Source organism: Cydia fagiglandana, chromosome 6 (genome assembly GCF_963556715.1).
Source record: "Cydia fagiglandana chromosome 6, ilCydFagi1.1, whole genome shotgun sequence".
Lineage (NCBI taxonomy): Eukaryota > Metazoa > Arthropoda > Insecta > Lepidoptera > Tortricidae > Cydia > Cydia fagiglandana.
In genome coordinates, this window is record NC_085937.1 from 13,506,083 (window position 1) to 13,531,437 (window position 25,355).

The window sequence follows — 25,355 nt, forward strand, 5'->3', positions numbered from 1 at the left end:
ACGAGACACAAGGAACTCGACTGTACAGGCTCCATTTCAGGCAATGCAAGTCTGTCAGTCTGACACACAATAATCCGATGTTTGCGGACAACGCTTTAAGGCGTGTACCACATAACAACCCCCTAACATCAACATTAACGTTCACGCATATGATTTAAGTCATACCGCAAAGCGTTAACAAAGAAGATGGCACTGCTATTAAGAGCTTGACGGTTTAAAGTCCGCCAAAACCCGACCAGCCAGTGCCGATTGGAATGCTGGTTTAAAGCGCCAGCACCCCGGTAAAACACGCGAAGAGTCTTTAAATCGTCCTCTCCGCCCACCAACAACAAACAAACCACGTGCCTGAGTTACGTTTGCTCAGACACGATCGAAAGAAAGTAATACGTAAACAAAACTCCTGCACGCAACACATAAAAAAAAACTCCTACCGAACATCAACAAAAAAAAAACGCGCAATCACCGATAGTCAACTAATAAGTAAATATTTACTCCATCTAAAGTAACAACAATAAGGAAAAACTCGATTTAAGTCGAAATAATAGATAAGGAAAAGTAGGTAATAAACATAACTCCCGTACGAAACAACTACAATAAGATTCAACAATAAAGACAAACCTCAAAGAAATGAACCCGGATATTGTTAAATGCGCACGTTGGACTAAGTTAAACCATTAAAGAACTAAGAGGTCACCCAGTTATTTAAAACTTAAAGGGATGTTACATTTTTTTTTTAGAATCAGCCTGTATGCTCTTCACATGTTTAACTTACTGTGTTAAAGTTCCAAAAGTACTAAATATTTAATATGAATATCTTGTGCTACCATTTACAAAACCGTAATTCACTATCATTAAGTTAGTAATAATATATTTATGGTAAAAACAGCACCAAATATGTGACTGACTGTACTTAATTATTCTCCTACACATCTATAGTAAGTAATATTATTTAATTTTAAATTAACCACCTTCCGGAACAAACAGTAATAAATTTAGTACAACATTATAAAAAAATAAACTGCTGACTGTACATCATTCACATCAAAAAGACAAATTCATCTTCAACTATTAAGTATAAAAAGAATAGATAAGTTTGCGGTACTATTTGAAAGAAAATTTAGGTATAACTTGCTTACACTTCACTTCGGTAAAGGAATAAAATAGGTAGGTATGGTCAGCACTTTTAGCAATTAAAAAATAAAACTGAATAATTATATTTGGTAACTCACTAAGCAAGGGTAAATAATTCCAACTGACTGTACTTTTAATACATAAGAAACCTCCTACAACAAAACATTCTAAATTAATTAATAATTTTTAACTAATATTTTAACAATTATTTTGCCAACCATACCAATGAGGATAAATGTACACTAAAATAGGTACAGAAATACTTGTAACACCTGTTCATAACATTCTACTTCAAATTATTTAACTTACTACCTTCATAACTACAAGATAACCTCTCAAAATTATAAATAAAATATTTAGTTTTAATTACACAGTACCGCAACACTAAGGTAAATTAATAAGTAATTGTAAGAATACAAGAATGGCTATTGCTTTATAACCTCCATTATACACAACACACGGTGCTTAACCGCTTTAACTACAAAGGAAATAATAAAAAGAATAATGGTCTTCCAGCTTGAACACACTAGAGCCACACGTAGGGCTGCCACTGTAACGGTTCGGGGAGCCCTATAGTGGTATAAAATAAAAGTAATAAAGAAATTTGTATTAACAAGTATATTTACCATTCCGACAAGAAATTTAAGTGGTAATATTATAATAATAACTAGCTCAGTCGTAACTTAAATAAATAGGTATTAATTTTTAGAGCACAGGGGGTGAGTCTGTGTTTCAATAGGCTGGAAGACCTTGGTAACTAGGGGTAAAAATATTTAAATATTGGGCGCCTTTATAAAATAATAAAAACCGTCTGACCTCCAGTTAGATAAGGAATGAGAAATGAGCCCTGCAGCTTCGTGGTGGTGAGCAACCACTCCGGTGCCGCAGCCGCCGCCTCCGAACGTCCATGCTAGTTAAGCCGCCAAGGAAGTACCAGCTTCGCGCGGCCTGGAGCACATCCTTGCCCATGCCGACGCCCTCGACTAACTGGGGTACTGAAGGGGTAAACGAAAACCTCATCTTGAAAGACCTCCTCTTAAAAAAACCCTTTCTTGAAAGCCGTTCCTGAAGGCCGTTCCTGAAGGCCCTGGAAATAATTTAAAAACAATAAGTATGTGGCTTTGCCGATTCTCGACGAGAGTTGAAATTCGCCAGAACGGTTGAGCAACTTACCCAATGCAGAAAAGAAGCCGGCTTGTAAGTCCGTGCTTTCATGTCGATGCATGGGGCCTTCAGAGGTTATGGTACGAGGAACATAATATTCTCCCTGAAAATAAGTAATAAAACAATAAGCACTGAACACGTCTCGAACAATTTGATACGTAGATCAAGAAAAATACTTACGATTAAGCGGTTTAAGCCGCGATTTAAACAATATGGCTCACTGGCCTTTGAAGAAAACGGATCGACATCCTACTCCATCACATCCGAAATAAAAATGACAGCTGACAGATCAAACCTAAGATACTTCCACTGCTGCGCTGCGTTTCATTGCGCGCACGATGTAGATACAGCTTCCAAAACTCGTTTCAATAAGAAAAGATACTTAATAATAATTTCCAAAAAGGAAAGAAGAAAGTTGTATAATATTTAATAAGATTTTAATTTCTGTAAATTAATAGGAGTAAACATTTTATTTAAGAAAAATCCAATAGCGGGCTACTCACGCCCTCTGTTGATCAATGCAAGTATTACAAAAACAGTATTACTAACGCTCAACGCTAGATGGCCTTTATATTAGAAACGAAATATATTAATGCCTATGAGGCTTTAAAAAAAATGTTGTTACAACCTACAGTAACTTCTTAATAAGATCGTGTCACATATTTTTGCGACCTTCGAAGAGTAACATACTATTGCAGGTACATTCTAGACCTGTGGTAAAAAAAAGGTTCGAATGCCTTAGCAGCTTGAATTTGAATTAATTTAATCAGTCGTCACCCAACGCAGACCTAGTAACAATTCCTCGTGCGTTTAACTTTCGCCGCGCACGCGCCGTTGCAATCCTTTATTGATAATATACCCGCCAACCCGCCATTAGTATTCCCAACTGCAAGGAGATGCAACTACTGATGCAACGGCGCCTTGTTTTCGAAACTATCTTATTGGATTGCGGCCAACCTACGAAAAATGAGTTGAGATTGAATGAGATCGCTGTGTTCATAGAAAGATCGCTTGCGCAGGACCTAACGGTTAGGATGGAGAATTCCTTTGTAAGGACTCGGACGACTATAGTCATTATTTTAAAGAATGGTTATGCATTGAGGCTATTGAGAGTGCCGAGATATCACTCACTGATACACCGTTTACCTAGGTAGTGTTTTTGTGTGCATGCCAGAATATTTTGCAGTAGGTAGGTAGGCGGCCCTGGATAGAGTCAAATGGAGAGAGCTACACCGACAAGAGTCCAACTCTTAAATTTACGACGACGACGACGAGGTAGGTGGGCGTTTTTAGAATTAGAGTCCGTCACGTAATGGAATTCCACAACCCAAAAAAAAAATTTTTTTGACTAAAAATGGGTTGAATGAAATCTACTATTTATATATTTTATGAAAATGTTACTTTCTTTCTATATAAATTATTTATATTCCTAATAAATCACTTTAAACTGAATGACAGCGAATGTGACGATCCATTACGTTACAAGTTTTAGGCAGGTTTTAAGTAGGGTTGCCAGATCGAGAGGTGCTATTATCGGGAAACAATATCATTTTTTCGGGATTTTGGGACTTAAGTCGGGAAAAAAATACATTCAAATTAAAGTAATTGTATTAAAAACAACGATATTTTACATTATTGGCACTACGTCAGCTCGCTCGCTCGACGACAGTTCGGAACTTGAAATTATTATGTGAAGCTGTTTTTCGGGACAGTTTGAACTTTGTCGGGAATCGGGAACACATGCTAAAAATCGGGAGAATCCCGCCAAATCCCGACCATCTGGCAACCCTAGTTTTAAGTGAAGATCGGAGTGTTTTAAGTGAACCAATTTTTATTTATTGAAATACATAACAATATTAATTTTCTAAAAACGAATAACAACTGCAATACTAAGTATTACAATAAAGTTATTTAAAGGAGTCTTTCCAATACGTCACATTTTTGTTTTAATTGTTGCTTTGCAATCATTTTGTTATAAAAAACGTAAGGTAAAGGTATTATAAAAAGTTGTTTTTAATAATTATCATATATTATTCTTGCAAATGAGATCGAAATCAGTATCAATTATCCTAAAAATTAATTTAAATTCTAATAAAATCAATCACAGCCACAGTAGGACAAAGTGACGTTATGGACCATAATATCGCGTTTAGGAACTACATGAAGGGTTTACATGTGCGGAAAATAGCTACTTAATTTAATACCTACTTAATGTTGTACTAAATTAAATAATTTAGTAATTAATACCTATTATTACAGTTTAACTTAACAGATTTTGAAATTTCCTGCAGTAATTATGCTTTCGACTGCAGCAGTATTGCAGCACGATAATACTGCCGACTGCATTACTGCTACAACTAAATCAAAATAGATGTTGCTGCCCAGTTTTTTGACATTTGCAGTTAGCAGCATTGTCGTACTGCAATACTGCTGCAGTCGAAAGCATAACCTGCGCCTGCCAGCGTTTCTTAGGTCGAGCCGCCACTGGTGCTAAGTAATTACTAGTAGGTCGAGTAGTTAGAAGAATATAGCTAGAATAAAATTATTTGTGTGTTTTTAATATCACTCTACCTACTATATTTTGGCAACTTAAACTGACGGCATGTAAACCGTGCATTTTCATTCCATACGTCACGTTTTTTTGTTCCACTAATACATCACGTAACGTTTTGGATGTGACGTAGGCATGCCGGTTGGTTAATAAAGCGAAATAGCGGTCTGATCGTTTGAATTTTCTTAATTATAATTATTTGATATCATACAACACATAATAATGTAACGTAATTCATAAATATTTAGTCAATAATTGACTCCTTATCTTCAGTTTAATTCAGTTCGTTGTGGAAAACAAATTTCTGCACATCGTGACGCACAACCTACACTAGCTTTTTTCGAGCCCAATTGCCTTGTAAAACCTAAACACCGGGTAATTATAGGAACATAATGTTACGATCATGTAAAAATCCGTATGATATTAGTAGATTTTTGCTACTAAGTTGGTAAAAACTCCGTGACGTTGGTGGAAATTTCCACTACGTCGATATTGAAGGACAACAATAAATTAAACTTTAATGCATATTTTTACTTTAGGTGCTAAAAAATAAGGTTTTTAATAGATTTTGGCTGGTACGATCTTATCACACAACAACCAGGTTCGGGCCTAGAAGGAGGCAGATATATAATATTTGAATCCAAAGTATGCAAAGTGTGCATGGGACACTCAAAAATCATCTACCTTTCTTCAGTTTTTGTACATTTTCTTTACTTTAAAGTACCATTTAATCAGTTTTTTTACCATAAATACTCAGATAATAAATCACTTTACAATTTTTGTATACATGTAGTACACTTTAAAACAGTATTTGACGGTAAAAAAGTATACCAAAGTCGTAGGACAGCGATATTTTACCCAAATATTTTTTTCCGAAAACGCCCAGGTACCTACCTATTAAAAGTATTTGTGGTACATACCGACTGAAATACCTTTTTTACAGTTGTAAGTCAATAATAGATTTAGATAAATATTTAAATACATAGAAAACATCCATAACTCAGAAACAAAATATCTGTGAACATCAGTAAACACACGAATATTGCCCTTCCTGCCAGGATTTCAACCCAAGACCTCCTGCTTTATAGGCAGGGTCACTTCACTACCGACTGGGCTAGGAGGCCGTTAACGTAAAATTAATAAAACAAAAATCTGAATAGCAAATGTTGAACTAACAGGGAGATCATATATTTAACGCATGCAGTAAACGCATAATGCAATGAAGTAATCGAGTCAGCCATGCTCAATTAATCGTGAACTATGTTGTTCACTCGATTTTTCCGAGATAATTCACTGTGTAAAAATTACACCGAAACGAACGCACTTTAAACAAGAATTTAATGCACCTTGTTATTTTTTTAAAACGCAACTGGTCGTGGATAGCTGATATCCCAGCAATATGTCAAAATACAGTTTTGTGTAACTACCCCACGAAATTGGTAAAGGTAATGTAATAAATGCGAAAGTAAATGTTATAAAACAAAACTGGCTATGTGCTAGTTATGACTCGTGAGACATATGAATGATTACAAACGCACCATACTAAACTTGAACTACAGAAAATTTCTGAATAATTAGTTATTATTATGTATGTAAGTACTTGTTATAGTATTGATCTTAATCACACAATCAGCGTGAGCTATCGTCAAGGTCGTATCAAAACAAGATTAACATCCTAACAAATGGTTAATCAGAATCGGCCACTAAATGATCCTTCTTGAACCTTAATAATATGCTATTGGATGGATATGGATTGTCGACTTAATATTTAGATTATTTAATTATATTATTTGTATGTTTATAGGTTTAATTGCACTCTGTGAAACATTCAAATGCAAAACCATGCGTAGGTTTTCTCAATAGAATAAGTATAGACGGCACTAATTTAGATGCCGCACATCATTCAATCTATTTAAAGGTATCCTGTCACGGCTAAGTTTCCTACAATACAATCTTGTGAATTCTAAGGAATCTTTTTCCCCGAACTAAATCATAACTGTCCTAGAAATATCTTCGCATGACTCAAACCCAGCGACCAATTGTGCAAATTGTGATGGCCTGGAATCGAGGTATTTCCGCTCTGCAGGGGGGTAGCACTGCAACCATGAAGTAATAAATAACTTCACACTCAACTGAATAGAATTCACCGTATCCTCTAGTGACACAGCTGCTACCTAAATAAATACATTATACCTAAGTACCTATACACGATGGCTAAAAAATAACTGCATTCCCGTTGCCAGGGAGGTTTTGGAATTATACTGAGCAAGTTTTACTACGTGATCAACCACGAACACGCGAAAAAAAAATTTACCCTCCCATAGAAAATGAACCAGCCAAATTTTTTTTCGCGATTTCGGGGTTGGTCCCATTGTAAAAGTTGCTCAGTATTATTCCAAAACCTCCCTGGCAACGGGAATGCAGTTATTTTTTAGCCACTCTAGATATACAGCAAGCCGTGCGTGAGGGTTCAAATCAAACATATCGAGTAAAATGTTTATGACAAAAATAAATCATTACTTTTGTTTACTTTAGTAAAGTTACCTAGCTTAATAGCTTTAGTCTTATGTGTAATTATGTATAAATGACCATTAATGACTTTAATGAGCCTATAACACACACGTGACTAAGCAAGCATATCGCTTTCTATCGCCCGTGACCGTTCCGGTTGCGATACGTCACGGTGTGACAGGCGGCCCATTACACCGTGTGTTAGTTACTTCGCACGCGTCGCTATTATGTCACTATGATGTTAATTGTGTGGCTACACGGTCTACAGGGAACCCTTGATGTCTCTTGTAAAACAAAAGAGCAAATAGCCACTTACAACCACTTCAAGCTCTTAAGGGCAATTTGTTGCCACCATGTTTAACGGATGTAAAATATTAAAATGACGATTAAGGGTCAAGTCGTGGAAAGTATCGTTTACGTTGAATGTTAGCGTAAGTATGTCATTACTGACTACGGTGAACGATTTAAAATATTTAAATAATAAAATAGTTAGGTATATGAGGAGTTCCCAACCACAGGGACGCGTTAGGGGGCTGTTGTAAGCGAGGCAGCACAAGGAATGTCATTTTCATAGAATTTCACTATCAAAGACTTGGTACCAAATCAGCTACAAAAAAGGTTGTTAACCCCTGCCGTATAGCTATTATTCAATTGCGCTAAAGTTGAAACTGCCTGTTTAACGACCAGCTGTTTTGCATTTATTTATTGGTCGTATTCTATGTTAAATAACTTTAATACAGAAAATACGACAAATCTTAACTAATAACATTAAAAAAACTAAAATTTACATAAACATAAATATCTGTCTTTCTTTTATCATTCATGTTATTTGAAGTAAGGTACACAATGTTTCATTGTTTACCGTTAATTTTAATTGGGTCAAACCAAACGACAAATATTATCTCGCTTTTAAAATATTTGTCTTTCATAGATATTTAACGTATTATATTTTAATGAAATTCCTTATACAAGACTCATTATTTGCAGACAGTGACTGCTCATCTTGATAACAGCGTCTTGGTAAACAAGGCTACTTTCCGTAATCGCAACATCGCGCGTTTCCGCTCCTTGTCGTAACTCAACACTCGACGCTGTCCCATTTCGCGGTAAAAACCGCGCGATCAATGCGACATGCCAAAACAAAAACGTACCTAACTATACGTAGATGCAGATTATTATAGAAATGGTAGTTGATGTTAACCACGGTATACCTACAACTACATATACCGGCCGGCGTCTGTTATAGATAGGGCGAGTTGGCGAGCGGATGCTGCGCTGTAGCCTCGCTCGGGCGTAGTACGGGAACAAAGCGTCCCGCCCTACCCCTTCCTCGGAAACCGCACTTTTCATGTATGGAACAACTACTCAAATTTACAACAGAGCTCGGTACGAACACTTAGAACAGTTTAGTAATTATGTAAGGAGTTTTATACTAGTGTTTAACACGTACAGTGAGTGGGAAGTCGGTGATCGGACGTGTGGCGTCGGTATCGCGGTTCGCGGGATACTGGCAGCCTCCAAGCGGGCGGGCGCGCGGGGCTGCGCGGGCCGCGCTTTTCATTAAGGAGCCGCCCAGCGGAGCGCCGCCCCGGGTCCGGGGAAGCTCAGGCCTCATTCTCTGTACATTCCATCTCAAATAATTCTGAAAACGTATTGGTTGAGAGTTCTAGAGCTAAACCGCATGCGTGCGAACGCAAAACATTCATTAAAATTAAATTGGTACTATACTGGAGAATGGTTAGTGGGTGCTCCAGCCTCCCTGATTTATTCGCGGATCGTTCATCCCGGTCGCCGGCCCTGTCCGTGGGAATGTTTTTATGGCGATATAATTCATGTTTTCAGCACTACATTTCGCATCAGCGAAAGCCTTTAACGGCGCGTCATCAGAAGTGTGACGTTTAAAATAACAGTTACACTGCGTGGGCTATCAAAATCGCAGCAGACTTTTCTTGGTCTAACTCTATTATGCCCTTAAATAAATTCTACAACTACGTTAATTATAACAAAACAACTAATAATTAAAAGGCATTTATAAATTTTAAATGCCTACCTAACGGTTATTCGATGATGTCACCCCGTGCGTTTATACATACCTACGTGTTTTGAAGGTACAGTAGGTTCAGTCTGCAGTTTTGATTCGAAACATGATTTCTTGACTTTCCCTCTAAAGAAAAAAAACACGAACATACTCGTAGGATGTGATTTTTTAGTGTTCCGTACAAAACTTTGTTCACGGAACACTTATTTTATATAAATATCGTCCGAAATCAGTTTCTATAGATGGTCAAGCAAATCTTGTCCGTAGAAAAAGGCGCGAAATTCAAATTTTCTATGAAATAATATCCCTTCGCGCCTACATTTTTAAAATTTGCCGCCTTTTTCTACTGACAAGATCTGCTTGGCCAACTATAGATCAAAATGTGTCGAGTTGAACAGGTATATATAAGTTACTCTATGTTGAACAGTCTGATACATATTATTTTTTAATTAATATGTGTTTAACGTATGAATTTACTTTTACCTACTGAAAAAAAAATCTGCGCCATGTGGCCATGGGCCATACCATGCAATTTAATAATAATAATTTATCACAAATATATGTGTTAGCGATGGGCGAGTCGAGTTATCTGATTCGAATAATCCGAATCAACCTACAGATGAGTTGATTCGAATCAAGACTATTGGCAATCCGAATCAACTCGGCCACTAAACTGACTGGTAACTTGGTATCCGATCCGCTGACTCGGCGAATGAATCGCCAATTCACCAACTCTCCGAGCCGAGTCAACGCTACGCTAAGGCCATTCAAAAATAAACCTTAATTCGATAGCCCGAAGGTTCTTTTTACAACAACTGCCGCTTGATTCGCCGTTTCAATCCGAGTTGACTGGTACTATGACCATTCAAAAATAAACCTTAATTTCGTAGCCCGAAGGTTCTTTTTACAACAACTGCCGCTTGATTCGCCATCCCGAGTCGAGTTCACTGGTAGTATGGCCATTGAAAAATAAACCTTAATTCGGTGTCCTGAAGGTTCTGTTTACAACAACTGCCGCTTGACTCGTTTGCGGCTCCGCGGCCCGTGACCTTGTCGCGAACCACGCAAACCGTCGAGTCGAGTCAGTTCGAATTTCAACTCGGATCAGTGGCCGAATCGATTCGAATGATTCGAATCGAAAAAAAGTGGACTCGTCACATCGCTGATATGTGTGTCGTGGGCTCATAAACTCAAGAATAATATTGATAGCGCGATTCAGGATTTTTACACTACACGGAACAGCGCTATCTACCATGCAATTCGGTAATTGAACAAAAATATGTGTCGGGCGGTCATAAACTCAAGAATAATCGTGATAGCGCGATTCAGGATTTTTACTACACGGAGCAGCGGCATCTACCATGCAATTCGGTAACTAAACAAATTTATTGTGGGACGCGCGGTCATAATCTCAAGACAAATCTTGATACCGATAACTGAACATTTTCATTTTGTTTTTTAAGGTTTTGATTCGATAAATGCGAGTACTATTACGTCACCTAACCTACAGCTTGGCAAAAAAGAGTCGAAATTAAAAAGTGGCAACACTGTAGTGTCGTCCCTCTCAAACCAATACAATACAAGCCAATATATTATTATTATAAGAAAACGGGACGACACTACAGTGTTGCCACTTTTTAATATCTACTCTTTTTTGCCAAGCTGTACCTTATAATTATTCATCATCATCATAACTTAAGAGCATTGCTCTTGTCGGTGGAGCAATCGCCAATCATTTCTTTCTTGTGCCAGTCTTTTAATTATTATCACAGCAAAAAGTGGAAAAATCATGTAGTCACCTACAACAATTATGTTACTCTTCGAAGGCCGCAAAAATATGTGACACGTCGCTCTCATGGCTCTACGAATAAGATCGTATCAGATGTTTTTGCGGCCTTTATTGTGTAACATATTATTGCAGGTGACTGTATAGATATACCGGAGCGACATAGATGCTTAAATTTTCCCGGACATACACTTTAACGTCTTAACAATAGATGCTTTGTTTAGACATTTGTGAACACCTTGGCCGCTCCGATATATCGAATGGCGACCAAAGAATATAATACTCACTATGGCGACTGTGAAGGTTTAAATCTTAAATAGGCTTCATTCTGTTGGTCATGAAAAATAAAATAAATATTACTTGTTAAAACCATCTGTCAACCACAATCAAAAGACTTTTGAAAATGTTAACTTTGCAAACTGAGAGTACAGTCTTAAAAAGTTACTATAAACAATATGAAAAGACATTGAAAAGAGCCATAAAAATATCTAAAAAGATACAATTTGCTAAACGGATCGACAAGTCCAAAAACGTCACCAAGTCCATGTGGCAAGTCATAAAGGAGCGGACTAACAGAGTCAGCAAATATGTTAAGCAGAATATACAATTAAGTAATGGTAATGCAATTATAGAGCAGCCTGTGGAAATTGCTAATATTGTTAATGATTATTTTATATCAATAGGTGTAGATAATACACATAAAAGTAAGAAAACTCGATCAGTTGTCACTAACATAAGCAATTCAATGTTTTTATCCCCTGTCACTGAAAATGAAATAAGTACTATTATTAAGGACTTAAAAAATAAAAAGAGCTTTGGTTTTGATGAATTTCCACCAGTACTTGTCAAACAATGCAGAGAAGAACTTGTGGGACCTTTAACATTTATGATAAACCAATCGTTTTTACTTGGTGTCTTTCCAGAGTTATTAAAAATAACCATAATTAAACCTGTACCAAAGATGAAATCAGCAAATGAACCTAAAAATTTTCGGCCAATTGCATTACTTTCAACTTTCTCAAAAATTTTTGAGTGTGCCATGGCTAAGCGGCTTACAGATTTTTGCGACAAATTTAACATCTTTCACGAAAGCCAAAACGGTTTTAGAAAGAAAAGATCGACCGTATTTGCTTTATATCAATTGCAAAATGAAATATTAAATATAATAAATGAAAAAAAGTACGCGATAGCCGTTTTACTTGACATGAGCAAAGCATACGACAGAGTGTCACACCAAATTCTCTTACATATTCTACGTCAACTAGGAGTTCGTGGACAAGCTCATGATTGGTTTTCATCATATTTAAAAAATCGCAAACAAAGTGTAGAAGTTGAGTACCATAATTTCGAAAAGAATATGACCAGCGTTGTTAGATCTAGTTACCAAATAACAAATAATTCTATACCACAAGGTAGCGTGTTAGGATGTATTTTGTTTTTGTTATATATAAATGACTTACCTAATGTTTTGAATCACAAGTGCATCCTTTACGCAGACGACATAACTGCCGTTATCAAGTGTACCAGTGAGGAAGATTTAAAGATACAATTACAATTATTTTTCGACCAGATAACAAATTGGCTTAGTGATCATAATCTTATGCTAAACGTTTCTAAGACAAAGTTGTTACAGATTATACCTCGCCAAAAAAAACCCTTAAACATTGAATATGTCTACAATACTAACCAAATAGCAACGGTTAACTCATGCTCTCTATTAGGAGTTGAGATTGACTCTGGACTAAACTGGAAAGACCATATAGAAAAAGTATCGGGAAAACTAGCTAGCTTTACATATGCACTTTGTGAATTAAAAAAGTGTACTAATTTAAATACCGCTACTAGTGCATACTATGCTTACGCTCATTCATTGTTAAGCTATGGTGTCATATTGTGGGGCAACAGCGCGCATGTTGACAGCGTATTGAAACTACAAAAAAGATGCATAAGAATTTTAGTAAATATTAGCAGTATGGATAGTTGTAGACCACATTTTATTCGTTTGAAAATTTTAACTTTAGCTTCAATTCATATTTTTGAGCTGTGTAAATTTGTAAGGAAAAATCAACAGCTATTTAGGCAAGCAAAAGACAACTGTAGTTTGTCTCAAAACCTGAGAAATAGAGATAGGCTAGTAAGCTCTTTCACTAGATTACAAATTGTTAGTGCAGGCACACATCATATGTGTGTAAACATTTATAATAGACTACCAGAAAATATAAAAATAATAGAAAAAGAGACTTTGTTTTTAAAAAAGCTTAAAGATTTCCTCGTTACCAATTGCTTTTATGATATTAACGAATATTACAACTTTATGGAGTCTAAATAATATTAAGAGCCTATACACATGTAAACCTTCTGCATGATACATATGTTGTAAATATTGCATGCTATTTTTAATAGTTTATAAGTACATAATAATGCGGTGCCCTAACAGGGTTTGTGGTAAACGTACTGATTTTTAGTTATAAGACCTATTGTAAACCCACAAAAGCAATAAATAAATGAATTATGAATTATGAATTAAGTAAATTTGGTTGCTTGTCAGTTCCAGAGGAAATATCCCAATAGGGCCCAAAGAGAAATAGTCGCAAATAAATAAAATATTAACTTTATTGTTACAGTCATAACAAAAATTAAATCTTGCTTACAATAAATTGACTAAACTTCAGTTTTTTTATTGAATTTCTTTTTCTTGTTTTTCTTACCTGTGCCTTTCCCTTGTTCAACTGGTTTGTCAGTTTTAACTTTATCTGTTTTCAGCTGTCCAATTTGTTTTTTATTCTTTTTCTTCAATTTATTTTTGAGTTTTTTCGCGGCTGCAGCTTCAACTGATGGCGTAACCTTATTTTCATTCTTATTTGCTATCGGTTGATCATTCGCCGCGGGTTTTTTATTTTTATTTTTGTTTTTCTTATTTTTCTTTTTATTTGGACTTGGTGTAGACGGAGCTTTCTTGTTGGCATCAGGTTTGGGACTAGCTTCCACTTTAGGCTGTGTATTATTTTCTATCTGCCGTGTATCATTAGAAATTACTCCTTGGCTAGCATTAGGCTTCTTATTTTTCTTTTTCTTAGGTTTTTTGCCTTCGTTTTTAGCATTTACGTTTTGAGGTTCCTTTGTTTCACTGGATTGTGAGTTATCCTTATTATCTGATCCTTGCTTGTTTTTCTTCTTCTTTTTCTTGTTCTTCTTTTTGTTTTCATTGGTTGTTTGGGCATTATTGACTTGTGGGCTGTAAAAAATAAGAAAACAATTAATGATTATATGCAACAGGTTCAAGAAAGTAGAAAAGCGAATTTGCAATGTCTTACTGTGCAACCTGAATAGGTATGCAGAACCAATGTCAGTAGAAAAAAAGCGCGAAATTCATAGTTTGTACAGAATATCAACTGTTACATATTTCAAATCAGACTTTAAAACTATTGATCTTGATATTCGCATTTTAGATATTGGTGCTATTCTATTCTATTCAATGATATCAATAAAAGTCTAAGCGACGTACACACAGCTGCAAAAGTGTATAGCCGCTTATGAAATGGAATTCATGAACTGAATATTTACACACTTTTGCACCTCACTGTACATATTGATCCCCTAAGTACCTATGGCGGTCCTTGTATAGATACATTTTTATATTTTTCATATCTTACCCTGGCTTAGCCTGATTATTTTTATTCGGTTTCGTCTTCTTGGCGGCCGGCGCTGGAGTGGCGGTGTCAGGTGCTGGTCTCTTGGTGGCAGTCTTATCACCTTCGGTACTTGTGTCAGCTTCTTCTTGTGTGGTCTCAGTATTCTCTTTACCCTCTTCTTGTTCGTCATCATCATCCTTGAAAGGCTCAGGCTGTAACATATAAAAGCATATATTAGTTAGTAATATTTTTTCAGTTCAGTTTATATTTATTTTGTTAATAAATGTTTTTGTAGTAATAATCTCAAATAATTCAATTTACTGTGGTATTCCACCAGTTCAATTTCTTTGTCCTATGTCTCGCTCTCTCATTAAAGCAAAATATGAGACACAATACACATCGGACAAAGAAATTAGATGAGTGAAATACCACCCTTCGCCATCTTTTAGAATAATTTCTTGCTCTATAACAATATAACCGCGGTTTGAACACACGATTTTTGACCATGACACACACATGAAAGGTTAAACAATAATTCCACAAAAGTATACGTACAATAACATTCGAGAATTTCTTCAATTTGGCAACAAAGAACCCGTCCATGTTATGCGTATGAGGATAGAATCTTCTAGTCAACTTTAATGAAGGGTGGAACCTGTGATGCCTATACTTCACAAAGCCCTCTGTACCAAAATCAAGACCTGTAGGGACCAGCTTCACATTCCTCCGTGTCAATGCATAGTTCACTACCCATTCATTTTCTTCAGGCAATATAGAACAAGTGGAATAAACTATGTACCCTCCAGTACTGGACCTCGCATTGCAACAATCAATAGCAGCTAAGAGCAACTGCCTTTGTAAGTTAAAGCATCTTTGAATGTCTTTCTGATCCTTCGTGGTTTTAACACTCGGGTCTTTAGCGATAACACCTGTACCAGTACAAGGAGCATCCAAAAGAACCCTATCAAACCCTTTTATCACTTCCGGGAACTGTCTGCCGTCGTAGTTACAAATAACAGCATTCACAACTCCAAGTCTATGGAAGTTGCCAACAATAGCTTTAGTTCGCTCCTTGTTAGCGTCATTTGCGAATAATGCCCCAGTATTCTTCATGATAGCAGCGATATGCGACGCTTTACCACCAGGGGCAGCGCACATGTCCAAAATCCTCTCTTTCTCTTGAGGTGCTAATGCCATCACAGGTAAATAACTTGATGCTCCTTGCAAGATATAATGGCCAGCCAAATACTCTGGTGTTGCACCAATAGGCACAGTGGAACTGTACACAACAAGGCCAACTTTACTCCATTTTCCAACCGGATCCAAGTTCACTCCTCTATTGATAAGAGCTTGAGCTAAATCTCTCCTCCTTGTCTTAAGACTGTTAGTTCTAATAGTCACAGGTCGCGCAGTTTCACTTGCCTCTAAAAACTCTACTAACTCTTGTACAGGGAATATCTGCATTAGTATTTCCATTAGGAATTCATTGTAACTGTAATAAAGACATAAGTCTTTGAGAAGTAGCTCAGTATATTCACATCTGGATCTACCATCTTCCTTCAAACGGTTGAAATCACCTAAAACATTGACAACATCTTTGATTCTTTGCAATACATCTTGTAAATTGCTTGGATTTTGTAATTCTTCTTCTGTAGGAAACGCAAATACATCTTGCTTAGCAATGTTTAGCTGCATCTCTTCATCAGCAAGTTTTTTGTCAAGTTTCTGTTTTTTCTTTAGCTTAATGTTGGCTTTTTCAATGGGAAGCATGTCATCATCATCATCATCGTCATCCTCGTCACTTTTCTCTTCGCTGGAGTCTGAATTATACTCTAATCTTGAAGATGTAGCTGTCCCTTCATCTTCAGAGGTGACATCACCATTTTCTTGATCTGAATCAGCAAACAAATCATCCAGTTTTCCAACCTGAAATAATAATAAATTAAAAGAGAGTGCATCAGAGAGGATGAGGAAGGGGAAGTAAATTTTTATGATAGTTATATTTAATTTATAATTGAAGGTAAATTACAAACAAATAAAACATTATTTGTATTTTAAAATAGGATAGAATTGTAATTTAAAATAAGATGGATCTAGCTAATCATTCAAACAGTTCTTACTAATTGTCTCAGTTAAGGACACCTAGGTCTTTTCTAACTGATATTGTTACGTCTACAGGCAGGCAGGACACAGTAAAATAAAACCAGGACATCATTGACCGCAAAATTACCTATCTCATGATACCTACCTTATAATTTTCACCAGCTTTAGGTTTGTCATCGTCATCACTAACGGCTTCCTGCTCCGACTCCTCAGCGGACCCATCATCAGAGCCTTCTTCATCAGAACCCTCATCATGACCACTGTCACTTTCTGGCTCAGGCTTCTGGGCTTTACCTTTCTTCTTTGGCATCAGCCATTCTTTGTTGTCATCGGTGAATCCTGTAAATCATCGATATTAACATCAATAAATTGCTCTGATAATTAGATTAAGATTAATTACGATTCATAAGAGCTTGTTGCTAGGCCTACGTGAATAAAGTATATTTTGAGTTTGAGTTTGAGTTTAAATGAAATGATGTGATGGTGATTATGCAATTAATTTAAAAAAAATTTAAAAGTAAATTTGTGGAAACTAAAAACAATAGTAAAGATACAATCCAGCAAAGTTATATTGTAACTTAAATTCAATCAAATCTTTAATTATTCAGTCAAAAGAGAAAAGGAACCTTATTGTTTAGTGTGACAAAATCTTACAATAAATAAAACAAATACCACAAAAAGACTTTGCCACTAGCAACCAAGTCATGTCTGAAAATATTTTGTTAAAAATAAGTTTTTATGTGATATGCACGCCTAGCCTAGTTGGTAGTGACACTATAGTGACCTTGTCATGTCTACCAAGTGTGAGGACCCAGGTTGTATCCTGTATAAATGCCCTGATTATCCTCTAGCCGGCCAGAGACCTATAAAAAGGTCTCCTGTTCCATTTTAATTTGAACTTTGTGTTGACAAAATAAAATTTCATTTTGCTTGGCAAGGTTTGATGTATGGGCGGCTAGAGGTTATTGTGTTCTTGATGTTTTTCTGTGTATGTAAGTTTTTTATTGTACAATTTTATTACAATATGTCTCTAGCCTTTTATTGTATTGTAGCCTTATAGAGAGTGTCCTTAAATATAATATTCTAATATTTATACACACCTTGTACACTCTCATCTCCAGACTCATCAGAATTGTCTTCCGCCTCCACCTGCTTAGCTACAGTCTGCTTAGCCACATTCTTTTTAGCTTCTTTCAGAGCTTTTCTCTTCTCTGCTAACTCTGCTTTCTTTTTGGCCCTTCTTGCTGCCCTCTGTTTCTGTCTATGGCTCATCTTTTTTGTCTCATTTTCATCCTCCACTGTAACATAAAATTACTATTATTAAATAATTAATCTACAATACAGTATAATCTCAGGAATGTAGCACTAAGGACTCATTAAGATGGTGCGAGAACTTGCATGCAAGTTTCATTATATTGCAGTATTCAATTGGTCGGCTGTATTGGATGTAACCTCAAAAGTCTGCAATGTATTTATGATCACAAGTCAGTTTGTAACACCTCTAAATTAGTCTTAATGCTGGCAGGAGCCTGCTGGGCCGATATAAAGCTTGGATTATTAGTATTATTACTATTACTACTACTGTATGAAGGAGCATATTGTTTGTAAGTATAATGAAAAGGTATATAAATTACCAAACAAATATATTTGTTTCATGCTTCACAACAATTCCAGGCAGTTTTATATAAACCACACCATCAACACCATGTAATACTTGGACATATATTACATCCAAGAGAGTTGAAATTGCAGCTCTTTGAAGGTGCAAGCTTAGACCAGGAATTGTAGTAAAATTAAAATAGATCAGGAATGACCACAGCGATAGAGGCTAAAGAACCTGATGTAACCAAGAAGAAGAAGAAGTGCTGTATTGTTAGAAGAACCTGTCCATCAACCAATAAGCTTGCCTAATTCAAAATAATGTTTCAATTAAACTTTCTAACTTCCAAAAGTAATTAATCAACACAAATATACTATACAAGGTTATATAGTAAAGTATATTCCAAAAGAGCATAACTAGCCTCAAAATTAAGCTCTTGTACCGAATTACGGTCCATTATCTGGCACCTACAGAATATATAATAGTTCAAGTAACCAATAGTTTTAGGTATGTTGTACGCCATATCGTTAAAGATAGTTTTGATATAAATATGAGGAGTTTAAGACAAAATTACTTACACAATTCTTTTCTGAAAACTGGATCCGGTTGTTTCCTGGCTTTTCTACCGGGACCCTTTTTAACTTTTTTGGTCTCATCAAACTTTGCTTTACGGCCCATTTTAAGATCAGTTTAATAATAAAATCTTACAACATAAAGTAAAATGTGCTAAAATCACTAATAACCACCACGCACACAGTAACACAACACGTGCTCTAAATCGAAGCTTGCTAAAACCGCGCCGCACCGCTACCGCCAGCCGCTACGCGCCGCAGTGAAGTCAGTTGTCAGTGTCATTAGCGATGGGCGAGTCGAGTTATCTGATTCGAATAATCCGAATCAACCTACAGATGAGTTGATTCGAATCAAGACTATTGGCAATCCGAATCAACTCGGCCACTAAACTGACTGGTAACTTGGTATCCGATCCGCTGACTCGGCGAATGAATCGCCAATTCACCAACTCTCCGAGCCGAGTCAACGCTACGCTAAGGCCATTCAAAAATAAACCTTAATTCGATAGCCCGAAGGTTCTTTTTACAACAACTGCCGCTTGATTCGCCGTTTCAATCCGAGTTGACTGGTACTATGACCATTCAAAAATAAACCTTAATTTCGTAGCCCGAAGGTTCTTTTTACAACAACTGCCGCTTGATTCGCCATCCCGAGTCGAGTTCACTGGTAGTATGGCCATTGAAAAATAAACCTTAATTCGGTGTCCTGAAGGTTCTGTTTACAACAACTGCCGCTTGACTCGTTTGCGGCTCCGCGGCCCGTGACCTTGTCGCGAACCACGCAAACCGTCGAGTCGAGTCAGTTCGAATTTCAACTCGGATCAGTGGCCGAATCGATTCGAATGATTCGAATCGAAAAAAAGTGGACTCGTCACATCGCTGAGTGTCATGTCAAAATGTATAACGCCGTAACAGACGAGCGTACCGGACCGCAAACATGGAGAGGTTCTAGGAATAGCGTACATGTACAGGCCTGTGGCCTATTTTATAAAGCTACAAGTTACAATTTTCAAGCGGAAGTCTCGTTCTAACACATAGGGTTAGAAAGAGACTTCCGCTTGTAAATTGTAACTTGTATCTTTATAAAATAGGCCACTGGTGTGGACGCCAATGCAACGCTAATTTCAGGTGAGGGGTACTTATTTCTTGTATTATGCCGGCTACATACGTAACGATAAACTGTGCAGTCCAACTGTGCAGATAAATCGAACCGTGTGTATGACAAATCGTTGTCGATTATCGTAACGATTTGTCATACACACGGTTCGATTTATCTGCACAGTCCGACTGCACAGTTTTATCGCAACGATTTAACGTTACGTATGTAGTCGGCATTATAAAAATCCTTGGTTGTATACTTGGTCAAGCAGATCTTGTCAGTAGAAAAAGGCGGCAAATTTGAAAAATGTAGGCGCGCAGGGATATCGTCTCATAGAAAATTTGAATTTCGCGCCTTTTTCTACTGACAAGATTTGCTTGACCATCTATAACTTCATCGCTCGCGACTATGTGTTAAGTCTCCTCTACACGGTCGAACGTTCCTTGAACCGGACCGGACTATACTCAGGCCGTCTGTTAATTAAATCTCTAGGCAGTATGGCCTATGGTCTTCGCCTGCCCGAAGGATGAATAAAAAACATGTAATGTCACTGTATGTGTCACTGTCACGAGACAGCCGAGACAGTGACACTGACAACCAGTGTTGCCAACTTGGCATAAATGATGCCAGATCTGGCATATTTTCACTCGCTTTGGCACTAAAGTTTTCCATTTAGCATCTGGCATTTTAGCAAAATTTAGTCTAAGCCAAATTTGCACCAACTTGGCAGCAAGAATACGCGCCATCGCCTTATGTGGTTCATATTTTTACATGAATTTGACTTTTGTGGGCGGATGAACGTCGACGGACTATATGTGTAATTTTTAAAAAATAGCAAATAAATTCAGTTAAATTAACCTCTGATGTTTTCGTGGATTTGACATATTTGAGTTACGTTTTGCAGATTTGATCAGACAATGAATTGTTTTTTACTGAATATTTATAGACACCATATTATTTTAAAAATGTCTAAGGTCGCCTCCAGAAACTCGCGAACTAAATTGACATGAGTTTGACAAATAAAATGATACCAGGAATAGCAAAGAAAAAAATAGTCACGGGTATATGTCGATTAAATGATATCGATAAGTTGCACTTACTACCCATGTCATAATTGTAAAGTGATCACAAACGATTTCGATTTGTATGAATGTGACGAAAAAAATGTTGGTTCGATTGTAAGATTGTGACGTTACCGATCAAATCAGGAGGTGCGGATACGAAACGGACAAATGTCAATGCTAGTATGTAGGTTTGGGGGCAAGTTGTTTATTTCAAGAGCTCGGTTGTCGCCATAAATCTAAAGACTAAAATTGGTGATTTAATGTTAAAAATGAGAAATTAATTACACTGTACAATATAGTTCCCCGTCTGAGCCGGCCTTTTTTTGTGTATTTTGAGCCAAAATCACTGTTTCTATGTTATCACCTAACTTGTTACTCTAGATGAAAGTTCTCCTAACAAATAAAACAAAATAAATATGTTTGTCCAATATCCTTTCTATTATGTACTATAAATTGCACAATTTCCGAAATACCAAGTAATATTTGTAAAATAACAAACTATACTTAATGTAAAATAACGTAAATTACTTAAAGGTATGTTTTAACTGACCGCGCAATAGTAGCGCCCCTAGCGGTAAATTCTCGCGATATTTTCTAATTCAAACTTTTTTGAAAATATCGATATGAACAGCACTGGCCAAACTGTGGTATCATTTGTGCACATTGACCTGTCAATTTAGTTCGCGAGATTCTGGAGGCAACTGTAAACTCAAGTGACATTTTAGCATATTTAAAAAAACTTTGGCATAATTTTTGCATAATCTACTTCTAGCATAGAAGGTAGGATTGTATAGAAGTGGTATACGCGTGCCTCCGTGAGGGAGAAAACATACACAAATGCGTCACTGTGATTGGTCGAATTCATTTGTTGCCCACCATTATCAATACTAAAAAAAGGTGGGGAACAAATAAAATGTGAGACTGTGACAAGGACAAACAATAATAGCTCTTTCGCTGCTACTCCTACTGAAAGATACATAAGACTATCCCGTTCTGTCAGTTACCCCCACCACTCATGCCAGATCCAGGTATATCCTAGATTCATGACTTCTAGACATTAGTCTAGCATTTTTTCAAAATCCGAGTTGGCAACACTGCTGACAACTTGCAGAGTAGAGCTAGAGTATGTCAATGTCAGTGCCAGACGTGCCAGTTACTTCCTGAAATCCTCCAGTCGAAACTACTGATGATTGTCTGGATTATAGAAAACATCCAGCGCATACAAATGGAATTCTAGTGACAATGTTTCGCAATTATCATAAAATAGGCACATTTGAACTTTCGAATATAATACAACATGGTTATAATGAGAATTTATTGTTCTGCTGTAAGACTCCTGTCAAGAACAGATTCAAAGTCAAGGTAATAGAAACGTAATAGATGTTTTTTTAACATATTTCGAAGATATTCATGTCATTACGTCGCCTAATTTCTTCCATTTATTTATTTTTTGGCTTAGAGTTTCAGCTGACCTTCAAATAAGTAGCCACTCTTCCTTGTTATTTAATTTCACTTCCTATAGGTTTCAGGGTCATGGCAGAAATAGACTAGTTGACAACACATTGCAGCAACAAAATCGCGCGTTCTTCACCTTCCCTAAACAAAGCCGTAACCGCGAGTACCGCGGGAGGCAGCTAGTGGGGTAAGTATTCTATGATACTGTAATTGTACCTTTTTAGTGATTATTGTGCCAAAATGATGATCTGTAACTAAGTACTTTACTGTTTAAAATAAGAAAATTGTAGAGAGAGTAAAGATGTAGCCTTCAATGATATCTATAAAATATCGGGGGGTCATCTTACACAGAACAACTTAGCCCCAAACTAAGCAAAGCTTGTACTATGATTGCTAGGCGACGATATACATTCGTATATAGATAAATGCACACTTATACATAGAATACACCTATGACTCAGGAACAATAATATTTGTGGTCATCACACAAATAAATGCCCATACCGGGATCCAAACCCAGGACCATTAGCTTCACAGGCAGGATCACTACCTACTAGAGGCCAGACCGGTCGTCAAATCCTATAATACCTACATTTATTTAGATATTAATTTCAAATCTCTGAATTACTAAATTGAGATTTTCATTTACATTATATTTATAGGTGATGAATGACTGCCAATTTTGTGCATCCTTCAGAGAAAGTTATATGAGTATAGTTACACAGCAAACTATTCAAGTTACATCCATCATTAGTTTACCTTACATTATCAATCGCAATAATTAGATACTTATTCTGTCTAAGCAATTGGTATTACCTCTATCTATGAAATATCTCTAAGTAATTATTCAATTAGCAAATAACTAATTATGTAGGTTAACAAGGATTTGCTCTACTATTGATCAACATAATACATTGTGGTACCTACAGAAGGACCCTTGCCTAGATTTAACTTATATTGAATTTTTGAGTTTGGGTTTACTCTTTCATGTCAAGCTCTTATTATGAATAGTCTTGATATTCCACCAATTTTGTTATTTTTTTTATTATCCTAATTTATCAAACCATACCTATTGACAAGTGTTTGCAGCATTTTCAAAAATATTAATATATAAGAAAACTGAACCCTACTTTTGACATAATGACAATGTGTTCTCTCTCCTATATAATTTTGTGTTACTCATTGTATATGGATTTGTGATTCCCATTAGAATAATTGTTCATTCACTTGTCCATATCAGTTCATTGGTTTGGAAATATGTATGTATTAAACGTATCTTTAGGCGTAGGCAGCATAGGGCATTGGTCCCACCGCGAGCTAGTAAGCTATGAGCTATCGGCTATAAACACGAACGATATTTATAGCTTACCGCTGGGCGAGTAACTATAAATATCGCCGTGTCTCTTTTATTTACACGGGAGTGCTTATCTTTTGTTCGTGTTTATAGCCGATAGCTCATAGCTTACTAGCTCGCGGTGGGACCAGTGCCTAGGTGACGTGGGTCACCTGTCACCCCTCTCAGGTCCTTACACCATTTCACCAGAAACTGTAGAATACTCTAAAAAAAAAGTTCTACACTTAATTATAGATATGCTCAGCCGCTGTTTATGTATAAAAGAAACAAGCTATTTATGACTAATAATAATTATAAGCGTTAGTCTAATCTTAAGTTTTGGTTTTTCAGATACACCATGGAACAAATGTATGAAGTTGTTGCCGATGTAGAGAATTATCACAAATTTGTACCTTGGTGCAAGCAGTCACTAGTGAAACAAAAATCAAGTAATCGACTAGTAGGTGAACTCATAGTCGGATTCCCTCCTATAAACGAAAGCTATACATCCATTGTGACCCTAGTCAAACCACATTTAGTTAAAGCGGAGTGTACAGATGGCCGACTTTTCGAACATCTCATCACTGTCTGGAGATTTAGCCCTGGTCTCAAAAAAGAACAACAATCCTGTGTAGTGGACTTCCACATAGATTTTGAATTCCGTTCAGTATTTCATTCCCAAATATCAAATTTATTCTTTGACCAAGTTGCCAAAAAAATGGAAGGAGCATTCATTGCTGAAGTTGGTAATAGATTTGGTACAGCCACTATGCCTCCAAGAAATTTACTAATCTGAAATTATTAGTACAGTTAAATTATCTCGCAAATTCAGCACTAATTCTGATAAAAGACACAAGAGAGCTGGATTCATAGAAAATTACTGAAGTTAGAGCAGATCTACAAAAGTACATAAGTAAGTGTAGTAAGTAAGTGTGTTTTAAGAATGAAATAATTAATTGAATAAAAATGACTTTTTAGCCAATTATAAATAAAAAGCACCCCTTTTATTGCCAGATTAATGGGTGTTCCAAACCATATAAGTGCCGGATTATCGAGATTTCACTGTACTGTTAATAGTATCAAGAGTATTCTCCTATTTGTGATCTGGAAAATGTTCTCAAGTAAGAATGTTCACCATGAAATCAGAGAATATACTTTAAAATTCGTACAACTCCTGAAATTATATAAGATTTGACAAATTTTGTTACCTATGTGTAAGTGATATTATATTATATTTTCCTGAAATAAATTTATTTATTGTAAAATAATGGAAGCCAAGCTTCCATGATCCAGAGGGAAATAAAAATAAGTTAAAT

General features: G+C 36.3%; 3 protein-coding genes and 1 long non-coding RNA gene across 5 annotated transcripts in view; 2 read left to right on the plus strand and 2 right to left on the minus strand.

The window, feature by feature from the left end:
* LOC134665325 (plasma membrane ascorbate-dependent reductase CYBRD1-like) overlaps window positions 1-8,836 on the minus strand; it is a 128,868-nt gene extending 120,032 nt beyond the window's left edge. The window contains exon 1 of one of the 2 annotated variants that reach the window (XM_063522247.1): window positions 8,808-8,836. The gene's annotated coding sequence lies outside the window, so the exon portion shown is untranslated. The remainder of the gene's footprint in view (window positions 1-8,807) is intronic. The other variant, XM_063522246.1, reaches the window with a different exon arrangement.
* Window positions 1-25,355, plus strand: part of LOC134665344 (uncharacterized) — a 444,966-nt gene that overhangs the window by 118,423 nt on the left and 301,188 nt on the right. The window lies entirely within an intron of this gene.
* On the minus strand, window positions 13,777-19,324 carry LOC134665271 (uncharacterized). The gene is made up of 6 exons (XM_063522172.1): window positions 19,095-19,324; window positions 18,017-18,214; window positions 17,062-17,255; window positions 15,369-16,739; window positions 14,835-15,025; window positions 13,777-14,416 (listed from the first exon to the last, which is right to left on the minus strand). Exons 1-6 carry the CDS (start codon window positions 19,192-19,194, stop codon window positions 13,843-13,845), a joined length of 2,628 nt encoding a protein of 875 aa, XP_063378242.1. The 5' UTR covers window positions 19,195-19,324; the 3' UTR covers window positions 13,777-13,842.
* Window positions 22,391-25,333, plus strand: LOC134665272 (coenzyme Q-binding protein COQ10 homolog A, mitochondrial). The gene is made up of 3 exons (XM_063522173.1): window positions 22,391-22,613; window positions 22,774-22,893; window positions 24,391-25,333. The coding sequence occupies exons 1-3, from the start codon at window positions 22,549-22,551 to the stop codon at window positions 24,833-24,835; spliced, it is 630 nt and encodes a 209-aa protein (XP_063378243.1). The 5' UTR covers window positions 22,391-22,548; the 3' UTR covers window positions 24,836-25,333.